Source organism: Sarcophilus harrisii, chromosome 1, assembly GCF_902635505.1.
Source record: "Sarcophilus harrisii chromosome 1, mSarHar1.11, whole genome shotgun sequence".
In the NCBI taxonomy this organism is placed as follows: Eukaryota; Metazoa; Chordata; class Mammalia; order Dasyuromorphia; family Dasyuridae; genus Sarcophilus; species Sarcophilus harrisii.
The window spans coordinates 164,967,730-164,993,434 of record NC_045426.1 but is presented as its reverse complement, the minus strand read 5'-3'; the positions used below and the strand labels follow the sequence as shown (position 1 = coordinate 164,993,434).

The following is a 25,705-nucleotide window of genomic DNA, read 5'->3' as shown; positions in this document are numbered from 1 at the left end:
CATTTTGTATAACACTTCCCAATTACAGTTTAATGACACATATTTTCTGTCTACTCATCTCAGATTCAACCTCTGGCCTTGAATTTTTCTCTATTTCCCACTTCCTGGGCAGCAGAAAGCAAAGGAACAAGGGATAGAGGACCAGTCCTGAAGTGGGAAAGACTTGGGTTGAAGATTCACTTTTCACAAATACTATCTTGGTAACCATGGGGAAGTCATTTAACTTTTCACTACTCCCAAGAAATTCTTGAGACCAAGTTGAATAAAAGTTGATCTGGATGAGTGAAGAGAATTTCCATAGTAGGTATTATTCCCGTCACCAAAAAAACCACAGGTCAGAATTATGAGATCATTTTTATTATTATTCTTTATTTTATAATTCATATATAATTATATTATATAACATATAATATAACAATGTATTATGTTATAATATATTCTATATTAGTGAGATTTTTTTGTCAAACAGACAAGAAATCTCTACAAACTCTTCTGAAACTGTTCTCCTCAAGTCCCCAGTAGTTTCCTTAGTACCAAATCCAAGGGCCTTTCCCCACTTCTCATCTTTGAACTTAACATAATTTTTAATGCTTTGGGTCAACCTCCCCATCTTCTGGATAATCTCTCTTTCTTTAGTTTTCTTGGCATTGTGCTTTCATGGTTTTCGTTGACAACACTAACTACTCTTTCTTTTTAATCTCCCACTCCTAAGGATTTGATTCAGTCTTGAGTTTTCTTCTGTCGCTTGGCAACTTCATTAGCTCTCAATGCTTAACTCTTTATGGGATGATTCCTACTTTATCCTCCCTGAGATACAAACTTCTATTTCTAATTTTTTTCTAGATAGAATTGCTTTCCTGTTTCTCCCTTCCCCTCTCCTCCCCTCCCATCCCTTCTCCTCCCCTTTCTTTTCTTTTCCCCTTCCTTTCCTTTGCCCTTCCTTTTTCCTTTTCTTCCTTAAGTATTTATGAGCCATTATCATGTGCCCAACACTGGACTTGAAAAAAAAGAGAAATGGAAAAGCCAGCTCTCTGACACTTTACCATACTTAAATTCTCTACATCTGCCCTGTCTTAAGCTTCTAGGATTTTTTTCTAAGAATTCTAGGAATTTTTTCCAAATCTTAAAAATCCCATTACAAATGCTTTTTGTAACAATACATGTGTCTAAATGACCAATTTAATGGTTGATTATAGGGTTTGAATTACAATCTAGCTTTCCCAATGTATATTGGGAAATTGGGAAATGTATATATTAAAATAGCATGCCTGTGTGTATCCTATGGAGACCACTCTGATGTTACAAACCTTTTCTTGGAATCAGGCTCATTTAAACTAAGAAAAAAAGATTTGTGAATATAAAGAAAAGAATTACTCATTACTATGCATTCATTTTTAAGTTTAACAGAAAAAGCTAATGAAAAAATTTTAGTTATTAAAAGTATATTGCCTTTCATGCATGAGTTGTTTAGGTGTGGCTTTTGCTGTCATTAATCTTTCCTTCATAATTCATAGTTTTTTATGATTTTGGTTGTATCACAGAACACAATTCTATGCCAAGTGTTTGTTTGGAGGATGCCATAGGAAATAGTACCTTTTATTGCATTAATTGTTGTATTTTGTTATAGATTAGTAGAATCTCATCCCATTGACTAACATTTATATGTAATATTTAATTAGACTCAACAATCATTTATTAAATGCTTACTCTGTGTCAGATGCTGGGGAAACAGGCAAAAATGAGACAATTCCTGCCCTCAAAGGGCTTTTATTCAGTTACAGCTCCTGCAGCCCCCTTCTCCTATTATTCAACTTTTCTTTCCTTTAATCTCCATTCTTACTGATCCATCCAACACCCCCCTCCTTTTTTTGGTCTTTCTCTCCTTCCTTTTTTTTTCAGTCTTTCCTCTTTTTTCTTTCCTTTTTTTCTCTTTCCTTTTAGTCCTCTTTCCTTTCTTGAGCAGAAGGAAAAAAGAAAAACACATATTATTGTATTAAAAGTTATGCTGATTTGGTAACCCATTGTTCCCAGATCTGCTTGTCAATCAGTGTTGGGGAAGGTATAACCATCTGCAGCTTTTGTATTATTTTGTATTTGTATATTTTGTATTGTATTGTATTTGTATTCATCATATAGCATGTCAACCCCCCCCCCCCACTCTGTTTGTATCTGTTAAACATTAAATGCAGGTAATGAAGGGGAAAGTGAGACATAATGACCCATCTTGTTTTGCTGACCTGGATGTATCTGAATTGTCTTTATCTCATTATAAAAGTTATAACTTGAATCCCTTGCTGATCTCTGCTGATTGCCTTGACATAATCTTAATAAACTTCTTTTAATTTTGCCTCATTAATCAGGGAGAAAGTCTAAACAAAATAATTTCCACTTAACAGTAGCATTAACCAAACAACACACACATACACACGCACACACGCATACACACACACACTCACACACACACACATTAAACTTTTCATTTTGTCAACTTTTAAGATATACGCCCATTCAAGACAGGCCATATTAGTTGTACCATAGGATCTTAGAACTGAAAGGATCCTTAGATGTTATCTAGTTCAATACCTTCATTTTATAGTTCAGGAAACTAGTCTAGAGGCCTAGAGGAAATAAAAAGACTGAAGTATGACAGAACCAGAATTACCACTCAGGATTCTTGACTTGTAACCAAGGCATCTTTCTTCTGTGCCAGATAATGTTGCTACATTATATAGTTAGATGGTATTCAGTGAAGAGAAAAATTTGTGCATCTTAAGAAAATAATGTAGATTTGTCTTTTTATTATATTTGCCTTAAGGCTGAATTGTATATTGTTGCTTAAACATTTTTAAAATGATGTTCTAATAGAATATTGCACTAATGGTAATTAGAAAAAATGTAGAAAACGGCACTACATATTTGACTTGTTTGATATTTTGAATTTCATCAGAACTAAATGATGTGTAAAATTAATAATGGGAAAAATATTCTTTCACCTCTAGATGGGTTATGACAATCAATTTCCTTACCTAGAATAAGAGGATGATAAAACATGCATTTCCTATTTTGCTGTGTTGTTCTGGGAAAAGCTCTTTGTAAACCTTAAAATGTTATTTAACTATGAATTATCGCCATTAAAAATAAGATGAAGAATGTAGGACATGGAATATTATGCCCAAAGGCTGATCAATAGTTTGCATGAAGTCAGCTGAAAATTTTTGTCTGTTTCCTGCTAAGTAACCAATGATGCCTCAGAAATGAATTAATGTCAGCTCTGAGCTATTTCATCAGAAAGAGTAAAAATGGAATGATAGGGAAAAATATTTCCACCTCTACTGCCTTAATTGCAAAATACTAAGGATAGGAAGAGAGGGAAAAACATGATGGGAACAGAAAGTAGTTTGGTTATGTGAATAAATATGTACATTGATACAAGCCATAAATATTTTCATGTTTCTTTATCAATCAGTTCTTTGTGGAAATGATCTCTCTCCTGAGAATTGATTTTGCATCACAGCTATCCAGTGGCCAACTCTTCCAGGATGTCCCACTAACATTTCAAATTCAATATGCCTCCAACAGAACTTAACATTTTCCCAATTAAACTCATCCTCCCTTTACACAACCCATTTTTCTTTCATGAGACTAAGAAGTACTTTTTGAGTCAAGTTTGAATCAAGCTTTCTTTTCAATGCACTAGGCTTAAAATGAATCATTATGAAAAAAGAAAACAGGAACCTTTATACACTCTGCCTCTGATACATCTTTTCTATCTATGAGTGGTGAAGCCCTTTTTTCTCTCCTTAAATATAATTTGAAGTGTTTCAGAGTTTCTATCCTAAACAGATTTTAGATAGAAAGCCAGACATTCTTAAAGAATAATTTGGTGGTGTAAAGATATCAAGCCAGACTCCCTTTTACAAACATTCTTGAGGCAAATCTGTAATAATGCCTGAACTATGAGCTAAATTCAGACACAAAGAATTATGACTTAAACAATTGCAGGACAAACAATTATAGGATAAAATCAATTACTTGTAAATAGTAAATAAGAAAATTATACAGAGTTGATCTTTTCTTTGTCAAGTCCTGTTGATTCTACCTTCACAATCTCTCTTGTATTCTTCTCTTTCTCCCCACACTAATTCAGATCCTAATTGGTTCCTTTGATTCCAATCTCTCCTTTCTTTTATCCATCTTTCATAGTTACTATTAAAGTAATACTTGTCCTAAGGCACTAATCTAACCCTGCTCAAAAGACTTCAGTGTTTTTCTCATGTCCTCGAAAGACAGTCTGGCATTTAAAATAGCATACAATGTAGTTCCTATTTGCTTTTCCAGTCTTTTACAAACAATATTTCATTTCACATATTCTAAATTTCAGTCAAACTAGGCAGGAACTATTTCCTAAACTTGACATTTCCCATCCCAGTTCCCTGCATTCCGCTAACTTATCCTCCATAGACAGTCTGCTGCCTATTCATTCTACCTCTTTGCCTCCTGATTTTCTGTTAAAGTATCATTTTAACTACAATGTCTCCTCTGATTTGTCTAGTTACTAGAACTCTAAGCAACTTTAGGCAGATAGGATTTTGTTTTTATTTTATACCACCAGTATCTGATAATGTGCCTGGCATATAAAAAATGTTTAATGGGATTATAAATTTAGAACTGGAAGGAATTTAGAGACTATTTTAGCTAATATTTGTATAAGCTTTAAGATTTGCACAGTGTTTTACATCTGTTAACTAAAGAATGAAATTATGTGACCTGCCCAAGATGACACAGGTAGGGATTGATCCAGCTCCTTTTTTCGAGCCCAGTTTTCTTTGCATTATACTAGGCTTAAAATGAATCATTATGAAAAAGCCAGCAGAGATCTTGTGCTTATCTGCCTCTGGAACACCTTTTCATTTGTGAGAGGTGCCCTTTTTTCTCTCCTTAGACATAATTTGAAGTGTTTCAGAATTTGTTAGATTCACTTGAAAAAGGGAGAAAGGATTAAATTTGTTCCTCCAAACTCCAGAGAGAAGAATGGAGCAATTGGTGAAAGTAGCAAAGAGAGTAATTTTGAAGCTTGATATGGAGGGTGTGTGTGTGTGTGTGTGTGTGTGTGTGTGTGTGTATAAATCTTTCTAATAATTAAGAATGTTCCAAAATAGTAGAGAGTAAATCAAAGCAGTTTTGTCCCTCTTCTAGGGAATCTTTCAGTTGAGTCCAGAATTCCTACTATAATCTTTTTTTTATTTTGTTTTGTTTTATTTCACCTGGTATAGCAATGTGTTGAATAAATTTTCTATTGAAATCCTCAAAAAAAAAAGATTCACTTGAAAAGTATAATGTGATTTTATTTCAATGAATAATCCCCCTTAGAAAAAGATTGAAAGCATTTTAGCATAAAAAAAAGAATAACAAAATACCTTAAGGTATAAACAAAGTTTTATAAAGAATCCAAAACAGTGTACATGTAAGCAATGAAATTTGTGAATGATTGTTATTATTGTTGTTCAATAGCAGCCAATTCTTGGTGATCCCATTTGGAATTTTCTTGGCAAAGGTACTAGATTACTTTGCCGTTTTCTTCTCCTGCTTGTTTTACACATGAGAAAATTAAGGCAAACAGGGTTAAGTGAATTGCCCAGTGTTGGGGTTAGTAAGTGTCTAAGACCAGATTTGAACTCAGGAAGAAAAATCTCTCTGACTTAAGGCCTGATGCTTTCTCCATTGCACCACCTAGCTGTCCAATTGCTTGACTACTGGGATTAAAAGACATTTATTTCTATGGTTGGACTCTTTTGGTTGTAGTCAGTCAACAGGCATTTACTAAATTTCAAATGATTTTACATGTTTAACCTATATCAGACTGCTTGCTGTCTTGGAAAGGGGAAGGGAAAGAAAGAAAAAGAAAAAAAATTACAACAAATCTTCAAAAATGAATATTGAAAACTGTATTTATATGTAATTGGAACAAAAGAGAAAATACTATTAAGCGAGGAGGAAGAAAAAAAATCCAAGCATTTATTAAGCACTTAATTTGTGCCTGTCACTGTTAAGTAGGAGGACTACAAAATACAGTAACAGAAATAAACAGAGCTCCTGCCCTCAAGGAAATGGCATTTCTATGTGGAAAAATAACACATTAAAAAAAAAAGCAGAAATGGGGTGATGGGAAGTAGACATGAGAGGAATGGCATGATAGAAAAAAGGAAGAATGAGACATGACTGGTATGTCCCTCCTTAAAAAAATGTTCTGGAAGGAGCCATTAAATCAGAGGGAAAAGCCACAGTACATCCAAGAGTTTTCAGAGCAGGTCGTAGTGTTGGTGCATCTGTGTTAAGACACACTAGACATATAAAAGAATAATCATTATTGTTTCTCTTGATTCTTCTCTTGCAGTTTTGTTTTTGAACCTGAAGTGGACCATGCTTTCGGCACATCCCAACTGACATCAGGCCTGGGCCAGATTGTGTTCCACAATCAGTCTACATCTTCTCACCTGCCACAGGTCAACAGAAGATGGAAGACTCCAACAGGGATAGGACATCCTTAGTGAAAGGTGCTAAGGACATTGCCAAGGAGGTGAAGAAACAAACTGTGAAAAAGGTAAATCAAGCAGTGGACCGGGCCCAGGATGGCTACACACAGAGATCCTACAGCCGATTCCAAGATGAAGAGGATGATGATTATTACCCAGCAGGAGAAACCTATGGTGGGGAAGTCAATGATGATGAAGGATCAAGTGAAGCAACAGAAGGCCATGATGAAGATGATGAAATTTATGAAGGCGAATATCAGGGCATTCCCAACCTTAACCAAGGGAAAGACAGCATTGTGTCCATAGGGCAGCCCAAAGGGGAGGAGTATAAGGATCGTAGTGAATTGGAATCTGAAAGGAAAGCTGATGAGGAAGAATTAGCCCAGCAGTACGAGCTGATTATTCAAGAATGTGGCCATGGACGGTTTCAGTGGGCCCTTTTCTTTGTCTTGGGGATGGCACTCATGGCAGATGGAGTGGAAGTATTTGTAGTGGGCTTTGTATTGCCAAGTGCTGAGACGGACTTGTGCATACCAAATTCTGGATCTGGATGGCTAGGTGAGACAAAGGCATATTTAAATTTGTTTTGGTAACCATGATTATTATTCTAGCGACAATACTTCTTTTAATTGCATATTATTCTCTCTCTGCATATGGATAAATGTAAAATATGTAGAAGGAATACTATGCATTTAGAGTGGGAATACTTAAAATGGGATCCATGAACTTAAAAAAAAATTTTTATAACTATGTTTTCAATACAATTGGTTTCTTTTGTGATCCCAAAGGGTTGTTGTTATTTTGATTTTTTAAATACATTAAAAAATATTATTCTGAGAAGGAATTATTCTATTATTATTGTATAGGCAGAGAGGTAATAAATGTTTAACAACCAGCTTACTGCCCCCCAAAAAGTACATAGAACACGCTTTTATATTTAATTTGCATTATTAACATTTTCTCTATGCCTTTTTTAAGTCTAGACAATCAACAAAACAATAAAGCAAACCTTGATTAGTAGTATTTGCTTACATGGAAAATTAACAATCATCTTTGAGCTGGTAAGTGCTGTCTTGCAGTAAGCTTCATTCCACTGAGGAAGAGGTCTGTGAAATAAAATAAAAAGGTTAAAAACTCCTGATTTAGAGCTATATATATATATTTACATATATATATGTTAAAATAATTGGATTTTTTTCATCAACAACTAGAGGACATAATTATGAAAATAATATGGTAGAAATTTTTTTTATCCAGAAAAGTGGTAATTACAAAGCAATTGAATCAAATCTGATTTTCAAATACTGTATTAAATTTGCATGTTATAATGAGCAAATAATTAAATATCTCTGGGACTTTGCTAATGTTGACCATATGAATACATGATTCCCCTCCATAGCTTTTTATTTTTTTAGTTTAAAAAATTCTCTTAAAGATTTTTTTTTCCTAAATAGATGTTGTATGTCATATATAACTTAAGCCAGTCTGTGAATTCAGGTTCAAAATTTGAAGATGAGACTTTTGTAAGTCATCTAACAATTAACAAAAGGAGATTTACTTAATTGTGTCATAGAAAGAATAGTTATCAATAAACATTTATTAACATTCCCAGAGTAGGCACTGTCCTAAAATACAAAGAAAGGTAAAAGTACCAGCTCTCAAGGCTCTTACAATCTAAAGAGGGATTCAGCATGCAAACTATTATGTACATCATGCCGGATGAATTACAAATAATTAAGAGAGGGAACACACTAGAGTTGAAAAGGTTAGTGAAAGACTTCATGTGGAAGGAAAGAATTTAGCTGGGCCCAACTAGAGAGGCTAGAAGGCAGAAATGAGAAGGGACATTCTAAACACAAGGGACAGCCAGAGAAAATGCCTGGAGTTAGGAGATGGAGATGTAGTTTTTTATAAATAGGCTATTGTCACTGGATCAACGAGTATAGAGAGGTATATAGTGTGAGAGGACTGGAAAGATTATGGAGGACTCTGAATGCTAAACAGAGGATTTTATATTTCATCCTGAAATTAGAGCAATTAGAGTTTTTCGAGTTGTGGAAGGTGACATGATCAGACCTTCACATTAGGAAAATCATTTTGACAGTTGAAAGAAGGATGGACTGGAGTGGGGAGATCTTATGCCTTGGAAGATCCACCAGTAGCTATTCCAACAGTCCAGGCTTAAGAAGCGAGCCTAAAATAAACTAATAATATTGTTGCAAGAGAAGAGGGAGGGATATGAAAAATGTTACAAAGATAAAATTGATACACTTTGGCAACAGATTAGATACTCAGCAAAGATATATAGTAGCCTTCTTCATCTCCCTATAGAAAAAAGTCCAGTCAGCCAAATCTCTCATGACAAATCTGGAGGCGCTGATTTCTTTGGGCTGGTCACTTTTATACCCTTTGTCAGCCAGGAAGCTGACTGTTGAATATCAAGCCTCCATGGACCAATTAAGTCTTGAGAAAATTTTAAATATCTTTTGAGGAAAAACAAGTCTAGCTTACATGAAGTGGGATCCTAGGAAGAGCTATCTCAGCTTACATGATCCTAGGAAATATTGCTCCTAACACAACAGAATTCTCTCTAGTGATTTTTAAAAAATTCATTTCAATCCCTGTTAGAGTTTTGCTGGGCTTGATGCTTTCCCTATCAGGTCAGCAGTAAGAGAGCAATATATTTTTATATATTATAATAATTGGATTTTTTTCTTCACAAACTACTAGAGGGCATAATTACTTTATGAAAATAATATGGTAGCAAATTGTTTTTTCCTCCAGAAAAGTGATAATTACAAAGCAGTTGACTGGTAGAATCAGAAGGTGGAGATACACAGTGCCCCAAGCAAAGTGTACCTTTTTTTTGGCTTGAATATAAATAGCATGTTTGTGCAAGCCCTGGAATGTCTTTATTCCAAACTGGTGGCTTGGATGGCCCAGGGTACCAAGCTCTCTGTAACTACCTTGGATAAATCTGCACAGCCTCCAGAGAGGTCTGTGGAACATGTGGGTTTATTTCACAGAAGCACACTAAGATCACAACTTCAAGAGTGGTGGGGATGTGTAAGTTCCTGTCTCCATATGTCCTTTTTGTGTGAATGCTATGGGCTACTCTATGCAATTAATAAAGTCACTCATAAGCTTAGCAAAAAGTATAACAGTATTTCTGTCCCTTAAATCCTAAACTGGATAGGTGACGCTTAATGTTGGGCAAATATATGTTTAAAATAATGTGAGGCAATGTGACATAATGGATAGAGGATAAACTAGTCTCAGAATCAGTAAGTCTTGGATTTTAGACATATACTGGATATCTGACTGGGCAAATTCTTAAATTCTCATAGCAACTAGATACTTTCTCAAAATATTAAGTTGCAAGGAAAGTATCAGTCTTGATTAGAAAAGTTCTCTATATCAATAGTGAGTGTATGTATGTACATACACACACATGTACACACACAGATATGCACAAACTGTATATAATTATAACCATATGTATATATATATACACACACATCCACAAAAACACACATATGTGTCTATGTATGTATAAATACAGAATGCTTATATATACACATACCATAGCTATCTCTATCTATCTATTTACATAGGTTGTGTGTAAAAAAAAAAACTACACGAATTTTATATAACAGTTGTATATGTTAAATACCAGAACCATAAATTCCAGGTGTATATTTTTATCTGGGCAATGTGGGAGCCACTTGTAATCCTTGGTACTTGAGAGGCTAAGGCTCATGGTTCTGACATGAAGTATGCTAAGTTGATTGGGTGCTTGTACTGGGTCCAGTATCATATCATGAGCCCCTGAGATTAGTGGACCACCATTCTGACTAAAAAGGGACAAACTGGTCAAAGTCATCAACAGAGCAAGTTCAAGCAGTGGAACTGAGTTCATGAGTGGCTGCTACATTATCAGTCTGGACAAAATATGCTCTATAAAATGTGTATTTTTTTCACCTAATAGTATTTTGTTTTTTTTCCCCAATTACATATAAAGACAGTTTTCAATATTCACTTTTGAAAGATTTTGAGTTCCAATTTCTTTTCTCCTTCCTTTCCTTTCCTCACCCTTTCCTATGATATCAAACAACTTCATATATGTACAATCATTTAAAATATATTTCCATATAAGTCATGTTATGAAAGAAAAAATCAAAACAAAAGGGAAAAACTACAAGAAGAAATTCTTTAAAAGGTGAAAATAGTATGTTTAAATCCTCCCTCAGTTTCCATAGTTTTTTCTCTGGATCTGGTTGGTATCTTTTATCCCAAGTCTGTTGGAATTGTCTTGGATAATTAGAGTGCTGAGAAGAGCTAAGTCTGTCATAGTTGATCACCACACAGTTTTGCTGTTAATGTGTACATTGTTCTTTTGGTTCTGTTCACTTCACTCAGCATCAGTTCATTTAAGTCTCTCCAGGCCTTTCTCAAATCATTTCTTATAGAACAATAATATTCCATTATATTCATATACCACAACTTATTCAGCTATTCCCCAACTGATGGGCATCCACTCAAATTCCAGTTCCACCACAAAAAGAGCTGCTACAAACATTTTTGCCTCTATGGGTCCTTCCCTCTTCAATGATTTTTTGGGATACAGACTCACTAGAGACACTGCTCAATCAAAGGGTATGCACAGTTTGGTAACTTTTTGAGCTTAGTTCTAAATTGCTCTCCAGAATGACTGGGTCAGTTCACAACTCCACTGACAATGCATTAGTGGCTAGTTTTCCCACATTAGCTCTGACATTTATTATTATCTTTTCCTGTCATCTTAGTCAATTTGAAAAGTGTGAGGTGATACCTCAAAGTTGTTTTAATTTGCATTTCTCTAATCAATAGGATTGATTTAGAGTATTTTTTCATATGACTATAGATGGCTTTAATTTCTTCATATGAAAATTGTCTGTTCATATCTTTTATTTTTTTTTTATTTTTATTTTTTATTTAATAGCCTTTTATTTACAGGATATTGTTCATATCTTTTGACCATTTATCAACTGAGGAATGACTTATATTTTCATAAATTTGACTCAGTTCACTATACATTTGAGGAATAAGGCCTTTACTAGAACACTGGTTGTAAAAATTGTTTCCCAGATTTCTGCTTCCCTTCTAATCTTGGCTATATTGCCTTTGTTTGTGCAAAAACCTAAAATATATATATTTTAGCAGTGTTCTTAAAGGCTACTAAGCATGTGGAAAATTGTTAATCTTGTATATAAGCAACATATTTATGGTTCTTTCATGTTATGTTTTGTGTATATGCATACATACATATATTATGTTAGGAAATTTTGTTAATCCATCTGAGGAATGTGTAGCACAGTGACCCTGGGAGTGAGGGAGAGAGAATTTGATTATATTTTCTCATACAGGGCAATAACCCTTTGTGCCTTCTAAAATAGGGATTTTACTGATGGGGGCTCCCTCTAAGATTAAATGGCTAGCTCACATTGTTGGGGAATAGACTGTTGAAAGGAACCATTTATTTGTATGTTTCTTGTAAAGGGATATGACAAGCTCTTTTTTCCTTTGTATTTTCATGTTTTGGCTGAGTCAGGATCACATTGGAGTCCTGTGGAGCCTTTAATGACTGAAACAAGGCATGTAGGAGCAGTATGTCTTAACCACATAGTAGACAAGTAAAGGAGGATAATGTAGTCATGTGCACCAAAGATGGTAGCCTTTTAGCCCCAGAGAAAACAATAACCAAGATTGTATCCAAGAAGATGCAGAGTGGCTGGGCCCAGACCTGGAGACATTAGCAGCAACACATTCTCAACTGTATGAGAACTCCATCTATGGAGATGGGAGCAACATGAGTGGTAAGAGGTCCCAAACTCCTACTTTTTGGAGGAGTGTTGAGAACTCCTCCTCAGAGGTTTGGTTCATTAACAATCCCAAATTCAAGAGTTTCAGAAAACCTGCCTTCTATCAAATAAAGGCGAGCTAGTTTATGACTAGAATCTGATTCTGGAATTTAGCTTTCTAATAAAAGTTCATACAATCATTGCTACAGAGATGGATGGAATCTTAAAAATCATCTAGTCCAGTTGCCTCCTTTTACAAATAAGAAAATGGGAGCCCAGAGAAATAAGAGGACTTAGGACACAGATAGGATATGACAATCAAAATTCAAACTCATAATTTGACTCCAAATTCAGTGCTCTTCTTAACCCTATTGAGCCGATTAATGCATATATACACACAAATATTGTCTATAACACTAAATACGTACAAACTATATACATGCATACATGGAATATATATATGCTATTTGATGGAATTGATATGTAAATTATATGAGTTTGTGTGTATTTATTTCTGTAGATCCCAACTTCTTAAACTGTGGTTTGTGACATCATATGGGTTCTTGTAATTGAATGTGGGAACTGTGAAATTATGATTTATTATCAACAAACATCTGATTTGTATTCCTATTTTTATATACCTATATACTAGGGTTATGTAAAAATTTCTTAGGCAAAAAGGGGTCGTGAGTGAAAAAAATTTAAGAAGCTTTGCTGTAGATATTTGTGTGTATATAGTAATATAAATACAAAATATATTAACATTTAGCTCTCTGAAAAACCAAAGTATGTACTACACATTTTTAAGTTTAATCTTCATAATTAATATTTTCTCCTTGTCTAGAGTCACAGAACTAACAAATGTTAAAAAGAGGATTTGAACTCAAATCTTTCAGTCCCAAAGTCCACTAGTCTGTTTCATAGGTTTTAGTGTCTTTTAAATTCATTCTCGCAAAGCTCACCTCTAAAATCTTTTTTCTCTTTGGTGAGACAGTCTATTCATTTCAAAGCTCTGGATAAAAGCCTTTATCACAGTTTAATAAAAAGAAACATTTTAGTAGAATTTTTTAAGTGGAGAGAACCAAAACTACTTAGAATCTCATCTGAGCAGTTTAGTATTTTCAGACAAATTACAGAATAAATAACTTTCCACAATGGTAACACTAGTGAATATATTGCAATGTATTAAATTCCAAATTCAGTATTAAAAGATTAACACACAAAAGGAAAGAGAGGAATCTGAGCTAAACTCTGCCACTGCCTCCTTATCTCCTTCAAACTGTACCAAAGCATTGTAACACATGAGGTTCCCTTATCAGCAGGTCCCACAAAACCTAATGATATTACCCACCCCCCAGGTGATATTCCAAAAGTGTAGATAACACTGCAGAACAATTGGTACAGAAATATTTCCATCCATCCATAAATGTTGTTTGCTTTAGTGAAATAAATATGTGTCCCTAGGAATACGTAGCTTTGCTCCATAATGTGAGAGTCCCTGATAGAAGCACTTAAACAGCATCATAACTAGGCCTTCCAGACTTGCATTTCAATTATTCTTTCCATTGTAATTTCACTCATAATTGCATCCTAACTGAGTCTTTTTAGGCAGTCATTTAAATTGTTTTTCCATTTTCATTTCATCATATAATAGCTTTGTAATATAATTACCACACTGAGCCATTGCTATGGGACCAAGACTTTAAGAAAGAAAAAAGGCATGGCCTGCATTTAGACAATTGGGAAAACAGATTTCCAAAGCACTTTCCTTTTGAATTCATTCATTCATTCATAGATTCAATTAACCAACAGACATTTATTGAGCATCAACTGTGTACAAAATACTACGCTAGGTATATTGTAAAACATATGGCTCCCTTATCAGCGGATCACACAAAATCTAATGATATTATACCTCCCCAGGTGATAGTCTGAAGATGTAAATAATATTGTAGAACAGTTGGTAAATAAAATTAGGCTTTGTCCTTTGAGAATTTGCCATCTAAAAAGACTGGGAATGGGGGTAAGTGGAAAGGTAATACATATTAATAACTCATGCTAATAAGATATATGCTAATAATAATAAGTGTAAAAGGGAGATCCAAGCAAAGTAGTGAGGGTTCAGATGTTAGAGAAATCTTTACTTGCTTGGTGGAGGTCATTGTGATCAAAGACAATTCTCTTTCTGTGTTGACAAGAAAAACAATAATCAAAGTTTCCTTGGTATCTTTATAGGAACTTAGAAGAAGCAGGCTATGGAGGTAGTGAGGAGAAGGGTTGGGTGGGAATAAGTTAATTTTTTAGTCCTTAAATAAAGTATAACTTGAAGAATAGGGAAGAGGCAAGGCACAATTTCATTGTTCCAGTTAGCTCCTAAGGGGAATTAAGTTTAAGAGCTTCAATTGAATCATCTCTTTCTACTGTAGGGAAATGTTGTGGTCTTCTCCTTGAGCTAGCCCTCCAGAAAGGGACTTCAGATTGCTTTTGTTCTTCCTTTTGCCATTCCCCTTTGAAGCCCAAAATAAGGAAGAAAGTTCTAGGATCAAGTTGCCCATTTTCTTTGATTTATATAATAAAGGAAGGTGATTGGGGCATACCTACAAAACAGGAATTCATAATCTGGGGGAGAGAATGCATGAATTTGGATGGGAGAAAATGCATCTTTATTTCAAAGTAATTGGTTTCCTTTATAATTCTATACATTTATGATTCTAAGACGGGGTTATAGGCTTTCCAGTCTGCCAAAGGTGTCTAGTACATGGAAAAGGTGAAAAATCCCTAACCTAAAACTATGATTTCAAATCATAAAAATTCCTAAAATTCAGTATAGGCCAAAGCAAGTATTAAGAGTTGGATCATGTACCTTTTATGTTACATCTTTCATTAAAAATGCTAAGTCAGATCATTCACCTTCACTTTAACCTGTTAAAGGTTTGATATTATGAAAAGACCCCTTGATTTGAACTCCAAAACTCCAAAGTTTGAATCTTGACTTAATGCTTTACCATCTATAAGACTTTGCACAAGTCAATGTACTTGTGAAATCTTTAGTTTTTTTTTTCCTTTGTAAAAAGTAAGTTGAATTGGGAACCTCTATGTCCTTTCTAGTTCTAAATTTGTAGATATTTTAAGCTTTTCAGAAAATATTAATGACTAATGATTTATCTTAATTCTCTTTTTTGTTTCTTTATTTTTCCCCTTGGTTGAAAAAAATGGGTACTTAGGTGTAGTAGCGCCAGTGTTTGCTTTCCATGTGGAAATGTGGTGAGGTATATTTACGTTTGGAAAAACACAGAAAGAAAACAAAAAGAAAGCAGATATCTCATACATAAAGGAAAAGGCTGGTGACTAATATGAGTAATGAGTATCTATGAGGATATCTAGAGTTAGAATAGTCTCAGTGAAAAAGTATGTATCTTTGTCATTTTCTTCCTTCCTAGCCTAGCAAAGACAAATGTGTCTTAGTGTCACCTTTAATAGGGAGGCCGGAGGTCTTTATGGAGTCCTAAGATTAGAAATCAAATAAGAAGTTCAGTTTTTAGATAACAAAGACATCTCTTTATTTGATTTTTTAAAGCTCAATTTATTTTGAAGTATCCTGAGACAAAATAGCAATATAATTAGAAAGGTTGCAGACAAGTCTTTCAGAGAAGACTGTGAAAAGTTTCAATACAATCCACTGTATTATTATTCCCTTTGAGATTTTCCTGGAAATTAGTTAGCTCTCACTTTTTATGTTCATACTTCCTTCTCAGGTGACCTATAACTCAAAAGAAACAAAAAGAGAAAAAGATTTCAGAAAGATTTTTTAAAACTTTGTCAGTCTTAATTTTCATCACCTAATTATACAATCTTCCTGTTCCATTTTATGGAAGGTATGGCCCCAAAAATAGTCATTTAAGGATAGAGAACAGCTCTGTTTGAGCAGGACAATGAATGGGGTGAAGAGTGAAGCACAAAATAAGAAATCAGTCCCAGGGAGCTAAATTAGTAACAAGGAGTGATAGTTGCAAAAAAGCACATCTAGGCTTGATGTAAGAAAAAATTTCTTACTGATCAACTAAAATTATTTTTTAAAAAATTCCAGGAATGGGCTGCTTCAAGACACAGGGGGTCTGCCCCTTAGTGGATATATCAAAATTTGTATGACTTCTTATCAAGTATATTGGAGAAAAGATGAAATAGCCATGATTTGACAAAATATTCACTTGGGGTGGCCTTTCACAGAATTGTTTACCCCTACCCACATTCCAGAATAGATAATAAGATACGTAGTTCTGGAAACAGACTGTGCCTGAGTCTGAGTTCATGGCTGGCTTATTTTGGAGAGGCTTATTTTCAGTAGCATTTTAGTTATTTGATGATAAATTCTCTAACTATGGCCACCCATGAAACAGAAAAAATACAATATCATCCTTTGTTAATGATGGCTTTCTTCTGCTTCCTCAATTATCTTGGCAGATTGAGTGAAAAGCAGCATAAAGTGGGAAGAATCATACAGTGTTTAGACCTTCTATTAACATTAGCTTAACTCTTGGTTATCTGTATGTATCTTTATCCTTTAATAAACAAATTGGCCTAATATAAGAGCAGAGATTCTTAACTTATAAGTCCCTGGATCTTTCAAAGTGTTCTGTGGGAAAATTTCAGGTTCTCTATGAATGTGAATGTGAAAAAAAATGAATGCCTTTAACTGAAATTTAACAATTCCTTTAATTTTTTAAAAACAGAATTCTGAGAATGGGCTCATAGGCTTCCACATATTGCCAAGGCAAGGTCCATGCTATACAAAGGGATTAAGAGATCTATACTAGGGGAAAACTAACCTAAATCAAACTTGACATTTTCACTCTAAACCAAACTAGAAGATTTAAGAAAGGTTTCACTTAAAGGTAGAATGTCACACTTTAGAGCAGGTGTCAAGCTCCTTAGAACCTGGGTCTCATCAAGTGGTAAAACTCCCTAGTGTGGCCCAAACCAAACAAAAATGTAATTAGGAATTGTTTGGCAAAAATAAATCAAAATACAATACAGCATAGATAATGTTAATTTGTCATTTTCTAAATCTATATGTGGTGGCAAGAATTGTTTCTACTGGAATTTGACATCCCTGCCAATAAGCCAATAAAAGAAGTTGAATAACTTGCATAATAAAATAAAAGGAATTGAATAAGAAGCAAATAAAGGAGTTGGTAGATTTGGTTTCTTTGTTTATCCAATGGCAACAAAAAATCATGATTTTGTTGTACACTTAATCATGTTGGCTTAGGAGTATCACAGTAGATAGACCATTGGGCCTACAGTTAGGAAGAAATATTTACTAACTGTGTGAATCTGGTAAGTCATTTAACTTTTGTCTTGGTTTCCTCAATGGCATAATAATAATAGTGTCTACCACTCAGGGTTGTTTTGAGAATCAAATGATATAATATTTGTAAAATACTTTACACAGCTCTTGGAATATAGTAGGTACTTAATAAATATTTCTTCTTTCCTTCCTTTCCCCTTTCCTTCCTTTTCTTTTTCTTTCCCTTTCCTCTCTTCCCTTTTCTCCTTTCCTTCCTTCCTTCCTTTTTCCTTCCTTCTTTGCTTTCTTCTTTCCTTTCTCCTTCCTTCTTCCTTCCTTCCTTGTTACTTCCTTTTTCCTTCTTCCCTTTCTTTCTTCTTTCCTCTTTTTTCTTCCTTTCTTTCCTTCCTTCCTTTTTTCCTTTCCTCATTCCTTCTTCTCTTTCCTTCTCATGAACATTTGCAAAAAAAAAAAAACGCTTTGAAGATAAGTCAAATTGTCAACATCTGTTGCAAAGAATGAAGAGTCTCAGAATAACTAAAAGGAACTTGAAGTCTTTCAAAAGAAGACAGTATATGTGTTAATTACTCAGTGTTTTCAATGCAAAGGTTAACAGGAGGACAATGAAAACTATGGCTCAGGATTAAGAAACAAACAAACAAAAAAAGTCAAGGGTTGTAGACTACACAAAAATACATCCCAAAATAGTCTTTAAGAAAAAAATAAGAAATCAAGGGATATGGTAAAAGTAAACATAAAAAATTAAATTTATTATATCTTAATATACAAAAAAAATTCACACTAGCTACCAATATGTGTCAATCCAAGCCATCTGTGTGCATTAAAGAACCATTGTTGTCTTAGAGCATAGGTGAAAAGCAATTAAAATTTTAAAATTTATGTTAAAGATGAGAAAAAATAGGTTGTAAAGCCATAACAGTTCTAATCTATCCTATTCCAACAAGTCTTTCCTGTCCCAACCATGGGAAATGAATAAAGGAGAAAACATTGACAATCTCTCAATCTTTTTCTATAGAAGTTTCATTTCTATAGAAGAAGAACATTTCTGTGTTCTGTGGCACAATTGCCACAATGAAGAATTTAAAAGACCCCCCAAACCACTTTAGGTCAATGCCAATCTAAAATATAGCCTAATAACTTTGCAGAGTATAATAGTAATTTGTGGACAATATTACCTCATAAAGCAAGGAGTGGTAGAAAAATAAATGAGTTTATAAAAAGCTTGGAATAAGATATGGTTAAACCAAATCAGGCTAAAAGCAATTAAACTATGAAAAGTCAACAAGTAAACTAAAAATGGAACAGAATTGTAAGCATTTCTTTAACAAACTATTTTTATCATCAGTAACAGTAGATAGAACTATAATGCTTAGAGTGTAACATGTACATTTCTGACATCCTACATAAGAAAATGGAGATGAAACTAGGGAATAAAAAAAGGGAAAAACAGAACCATACTATATGCACACAGAAGAAACCTATGTTGAGGAAAAATCAGGTCTGTATTCAGATTTGTGAGGTCCTGCCAGGGTTTGAGCTCTGCTGGCATAATAATAATGGTGAACATTTGTTTAACATTTACTAATCAGACACTGTGCTAAACAGTTTACATATCTCATTTGATCCTCATAACAATAATGGGTTGGTTCTATTATCATCTCCATTTTACATTTGGGGAAGCTGAGACAAACAGAGATTAAATGCATTCATTATTCAACATCACACAGCTCAGGTACTTATCTGAGGCTGGATTTGAACTCATTTCTTCTTGGCTTCAGACATTTACTAGTTGTGCAATCCTATACAAGTCACTTAATCCATTTGCCTTAGTTTCCTTGTCTATAAAATGAAAATAATAATAATAATACTTCCTTCCCATAGTGGCAATGATGAAAATAGATAATTACATTGTTAGGCATTATTTTTAATATTTAGCATAGTGCCTAGCATATTGTAAGTACTATAAAAATGTTATTATTATTATACACTGTATATGATGTCTGGGACAGCTAGATGATGCAATGAATGCCCAATCTGGAGTCAGGAAGACTCATCTTCCTGAGTTCAAATCTGGCATTAGATTCTTACTAGCTGTGTGACCCTGGTACATCACTTAATTTTGTTTGCCTTCATTTATTCATCTATAGAATGAAATGAAGAAGAAAATGGAAAACCATTCCAGTATCTTTGCCAAGAAAACTTTAAATGAAGTCACAAAGAAACTGAAGACAAGTGATGTCTAGTAAAATGATGTCTAGATGAATTAAAAAGTACTTGTCTTGAAGGATAATTAAATATTGTTAGACCAGAAAGAATCTAACCTCCTCATTTTTAAGGCTCTAGAGGCTAAGATCCAGATAGGGTACTTATGTAATTTGCCCACTATCACACAGCTAGCTAGACTAGAGATAGGATCTTCTGACTCCCAGTTCAGTCCTAGCTGCATCATGTTGCACTAAGTCTTCATTTGTATTCTTAGTAAGAGATAAGAAACATAGAATATTCTACGCTGTATATTATAATGAAAAGAACACTGAATTTGGAATCTTAAGATATGGGTTTAAACTTTGGCTTTATATGAGTTGCAATCCCATAGGGGGTCATGTAACTGAATGTGATATTGTAAAATTATGATTTATTATTATTGTTTTATTTATATACCTATTTTATATACTTATATAGCCAGGATCATTTAAAAATTTCTTGGGCAAATAGGAGTTGCAAATAGAAAAAGTTTAAGAAGCCCTGACTTAAAGAAAGTCATCAAAAAAAAAAATAAAATTTTATTATGTACCTCAGCTTCCTAGTCAGGAAAATGAAGGCATTAGACCAGGTGACCTAAAAAATGTGAGGTACTAGACACAGCCTTAAGTGGCATAAGAGCTTTCATTGAGAGGTAGGTGAGAGGTGCAAGAATGAAGAGACAGAGAAATAATTTGTGGAAGGATAAATCTCTAATTAATTTTAATCTGTAATTTCCCAATTCCCTATTTCTTTTAGAGGAAAGATTAATATATTCCAGATAGCCAATCTATGGGATGAATTTATGTGACTGGTGACTCAGACTGAGGGAAAGTGAATGAGAATACCTTGACTGGGAATGAAACTTGCTCTGTAATGTAAGCCTGATAAATTCTCCAAGGAATCTTGAGAAACAGCTTGGTTATTACTCACATTTGGTCATCAATTACCTGAATGCTCTCTGAACATGTGCTGTAAAAAGTAGGAGAAGGGCATTCCCCTTTCTCTCTTTTTCTGTTAAATATTGATGTCACCTTGGCCTTCAGCAAAAGTGGAAAATTGGAGGTGTGCCCTTGAAGCTAGGGGCTGTTCTGCCCAGTAATCACTGTCCTAGAAACCAATGGCATGTAGCGGAAGGGACTACAGCCACCATATTTTATAGGTCATTACTCATTAGATTTGGAACCAGCAGGGACCTCAGAGACTATCTCACCCAACCCCTTTATTTTACAAAGATAGAAACTTAGAAAAGTGAGATGACAACAAAGGTCACAAAATAAGGAAGAAAGCCATGATTCAAAATCTAGTTTTTTGATTCTAAATCCATATGTCTTTAATCCTCCATCCTTTTTCTCATGACAGTAAACATAATTGCTTCAGTCACCAAGCAGAACTCTAATCTTGAGGATCAGTGAGAGAAAGCCTGAAGTGACACAATGACTTTCTGGATTCCCATTAGAATGTGAGGTCCTTGAAGGCAGGAACCGCTTTTACCTATATTTAAGATGTTTCAAAAAGTTTTAAGCTATTAAAACTTAATTATTAAGCTTAGTTATTAAATTTTAATAGATTAAAACTACATTAAGACTTTTTAGAAACCCAGAATACATATGCACTTACATATATTTGTACATATATATGTATTATATATATATATATATACATATACAAAACTCATATTTTAAGCACTAGTCACCTTGTTAAGTTCTGGGAAATAATATTAATTAATCTTAATTAAAAAAAAGTTTTCATGACTTAAAATTACACAAAGACTTTTGGAGCAGTGTGTTGTATGTATGGGTGGGTGTTACTGCCCATGTAATATGAAATATAAGGAATATGTTTAAAGGGCTCATCTTAGTTAGAAAGTCAAATAGTTCTCTTACACCATTAATGTCAATGTTCCCTTCAATGCATCACATTCAGGCTTGTTCATTCTGTTTAACTTTTTCCTAGAAAATCATCATAAGAATATACATGGCATTCTGGGAGTCTTCACACTTTTCCTTGATGTTATAGGATTACTCATGAAATAATAAAACATTCAAGATTATCTTTTGTTATTGCTTAGTGACCACACCATCTTCTTTTTCATACTTTCTTTGATAACATCCTTTATTCCAGTCCTTTTTTAGAGTTCAGTATTTGTTATACATGCTAGCCTGTGAGTTCCAAACATGGTATACTTCTTCATTGTCCTCTAGGATACTTAACTTTAATTTTTTAATAACCATAGCACTCTAAGACCCATTTGAATATTGGTATAAAACTAGTGGCAGCACTACTTGTTGAATATTGTACCAAAAAAAAAAAAGATGGGCTTTTATTTCAGGAAGAAATTGAACAATTTAAGGAAGCTGACCATTTTCCATAGACCACCCAAGTCACTGTCTTTTTCTCATTTAATTCTAAGCCCAACAAATTATTCTTTGCTGTTATCTGTCCAAAGGATAGGGTGAACTCTAAGGCAGTCCATCCAACTACATATTATAGACCAGATTAGTGGTCTCCAAATTTTTATGATTGCATGTGCCTATCAGGAAAAAAATTTGAGCATATGGTCCATACATGAATGCTTCTTTTATAAATTATATCCATGTACTACCATGCCAATAGTGGTTTGCATGATTAAATAAAAATTTTAAAATAAAAATTTGAATCTTAAAATAAAATAAAATTTTAAAATAAAAAAATTTAATGATGAGATAAAGATGAATATTATTTAATTCTAGAATAAATAGGGAGCTATAGGAGTTTATTGAGTAGAAGAGTGATATAATCAGACTCATGCTTTTAGGAAAATTAATTTGGCATCTATAAGGAGGATGGAATGGAGAATGTAGATATATAAAGAGAGAAGACAAGTTAGGAGTCAGTTTAAATAGTTCAGGTGAGAAGTAATGATGGCCAAAGTTGGAGTAGCCATAAGGGAACTGACATAAGAGATATGGAGGTAGAACCCAATAAGATATGGCAACTGATGGATTTTGTGGGATGAGGAAATTTGAGAAGACAAAAATAATAATAAAAACTAGCATTTATATAGAACTTTATGGTTTGCAAAGGATATTACAAATATTATGTCATTTAATTCTAACAATATTCCTATAAGGTAGATACTAAAATTATATCGCTTTTTTATAGATGAGAAAACTGAGGCTAAGATGGTAAGTGATTTGCCCATAGTTGCGCTGTTAATAAATGTGTCTGAGGCAGGATTCACACTCAGGTCCCCATGACTATAAGTCTAGAACTCTATCTGCTTTGTTACTTACATGATGAGAAACTAAGTTAGTGGAAGTAATAGGAAAATGTATGAGAAGGTGGAAAGGGTAATTTTTCTTTTTTTTTTTGGAAATATAGCAAATGATAGATGTAATGCAAATGCCTATATGGTAGAAAAGCAAGGTGGGACTGGGGAACAACTCATAAAAAAAGTTTTGGTTAGCCATTGAGCCAACCAGAACTGCTCATGCAGTAGATCTAAGAGGAGTTACTCTTTATCTGAAAATATGGGGACTCTATCAATCTCTTTCTTTGGCTTCCCAAAAAGAGAAGAGAAGTTCCTTTCCTCCAAAGAAGCTATGGTGCTTGCTCCATATGATATGGACGTGTGTTCTCTAGCTAAGACTGAGCTTAAATCGTTGGCCTTCTTTTATTAGTATTTCATTCTCTGGGCATATGTAACTAAACAAAAATCATAAGACAGAGACTTTCCAGGAGACTATAATTGGAGATTTTGGGAAATCTTCAGTTGGGGCTAGTTGACAGAAATTTTTGGCTATTATACCTTTCTTCGAGATGAGAAAATAAGTCCCAACAATGACCTAGTTTTCCAGAAAATATATGTGTTGAGGAAATTGTTCACAGAATTCAAAGCAAATGTAATAGTGAAGTAGTGGTTCCCCAGTCCCACTTAGTATATCATCTATCAGTATTTTAAGTCACAGTTACATAGGTGAGCACAATAAGCATTATGGGTTAAACAAATTAAGATGAAATGGAAAAGACCAGCTCTGATATTAAAATATTAAAATATATTAAAATAGCTGTAATCATCATTCTTCTATAAGCATCAAATAGAAACATTTTACTAAGATTCATTTTTGAAGTATTACCTAATTAGTCCTTTGAGTAATACACTTCATTTTATGTTTTAAAACTCTAGTTGATCTGGGGCAATTTATTTGTTGATACTTTGAATATCAAGTTGATCAATCTGTGAACTCCTCAGCATTGATGCTCCACACTGTTCTAACAGTACATATTGAAACCTCTTCATTCAACTTTTTTTTTGCATTTCATAAAAAAGAAAGAAATGTGCAATCTACAAATATACTTTAGCTAAGTAACTAGGTAGTTCAGTTGAAAGAATTGTAGAATTGTAGTCAGGAAGATCTGAATTAAAATCTGAGCTCAGACACTTATTAAGCTCTGTGATTCTTAGCAAATCACTTATACTCTGCTTTAGTTTCTACAACTATAAAATGGAGATAATAATAGCACTTGTTTCTCAGCTAAGATGCCTAGAAATTCATAGAATCCAAGAAAAGATTAGCGCTCAATATCTATATGAAACTATCCAAAATTTAGACAATGAGCAAGAGAAACTAGAAGTCCTAATGCAAGAAGGCAAATTTGACTTTATTTATATCACTGAGAATTAGTGGGCTGAAAGCCATGACTAGATTATGGTTCTGGGTGGGTATATTTTATTCAAAAGAAGGGGAAAAGTGATTTGAAGTTGAGGGTATGTTAAGATCTATGAGAAAAGCATATGAAGAAAACTTGAAATCAGAGGGAATAAAGCATGTTTGAGTGAGAATCAAAAGAGGAAGAGACAGAAGTAAATTTATCTTTGGATTATACTACAGACAACCTGGACAGACAAAAGATGTAGATATAGAATCTAAGAAATTGCTAAGAAGCTGCCATAGAGGTGATGGGAGACTCCAGTCATCTGTTGGAACTCTTTATCTCTGCCAAAGTAAGAATAGTTATTACGTTCTTGATTTGTCTTAGTGATCATTTCTTCCTTCAAAAGATATAAGAACCAATAAGGAGGAATTCTAGTCTGAATCCAATTCTCATTAATATGGAAGAAATGTCTTCCAGTAAAGAAATTATAGTCCATTTGAACAATGATTGGCATGATGAACTAGGATATAGCCAGATGAGTTACTAGAAGAGGACAGATGTGACATTATAGGGTATATTTAGGTTTAATATCAAGTAACATTTCTTAACAATGAGACCTGTCTAAAAGTAGTATTTGGGAGGTAGTGGGTTTTCAGAGAGAGACGAGATAATCATTTCTTAGATTGTGTTATGGTGGGGGATTCCTTTTCCATATTGAGTTGTTCTCAAATGACTATTCAGTTACCTTCTAGGTCTAAAATTCTGTTTCTTTTTTGTAAGGGACAAAAATGCTGAAACTCATGATCATAGAACAATTGTTAGAATATTCTTTAGATTATATTTACCTTTCTGTTGTCACTTATAATAATTTGTCTCTTTAAAGATTTATCTCAGTTGATTAATAGCATTTTTCAATAAAGTTTTACCTTCTTAAATTTCATAATTTCATGGATGATCAAATGTGGTAGAAGGGTCTGCTTGACATTAATATTTAAACAAAAATAATAGTTTCAGCAAGACATGAGGTTTTATCTTAATAAAGAATTGATTCATGCATCATAGTATAGCTACAAACTGAACCCCAACAAATTAATTCATGGTAGAGTCACTGCCATGTTCTTGGATGTACATCTTTGACTCCCCCT

General features: G+C 33.8%; 1 protein-coding gene across 2 annotated transcripts in view; it reads left to right on the top strand.

The window, feature by feature from the left end:
• Nucleotides 1–25,705, top strand: part of SV2C (synaptic vesicle glycoprotein 2C) — a 267,533-nt gene that overhangs the window by 55,865 nt on the left and 185,963 nt on the right. For both annotated transcript variants that reach the window (XM_031966305.1, XM_031966313.1), the window contains exon 2: nucleotides 6,395–7,091. In XM_031966305.1, coding sequence (XP_031822165.1) covers nucleotides 6,515–7,091 — 577 coding nt within the window. In that variant the 5' untranslated portion in view covers nucleotides 6,395–6,514. The remainder of the gene's footprint in view (nucleotides 1–6,394; nucleotides 7,092–25,705) is intronic.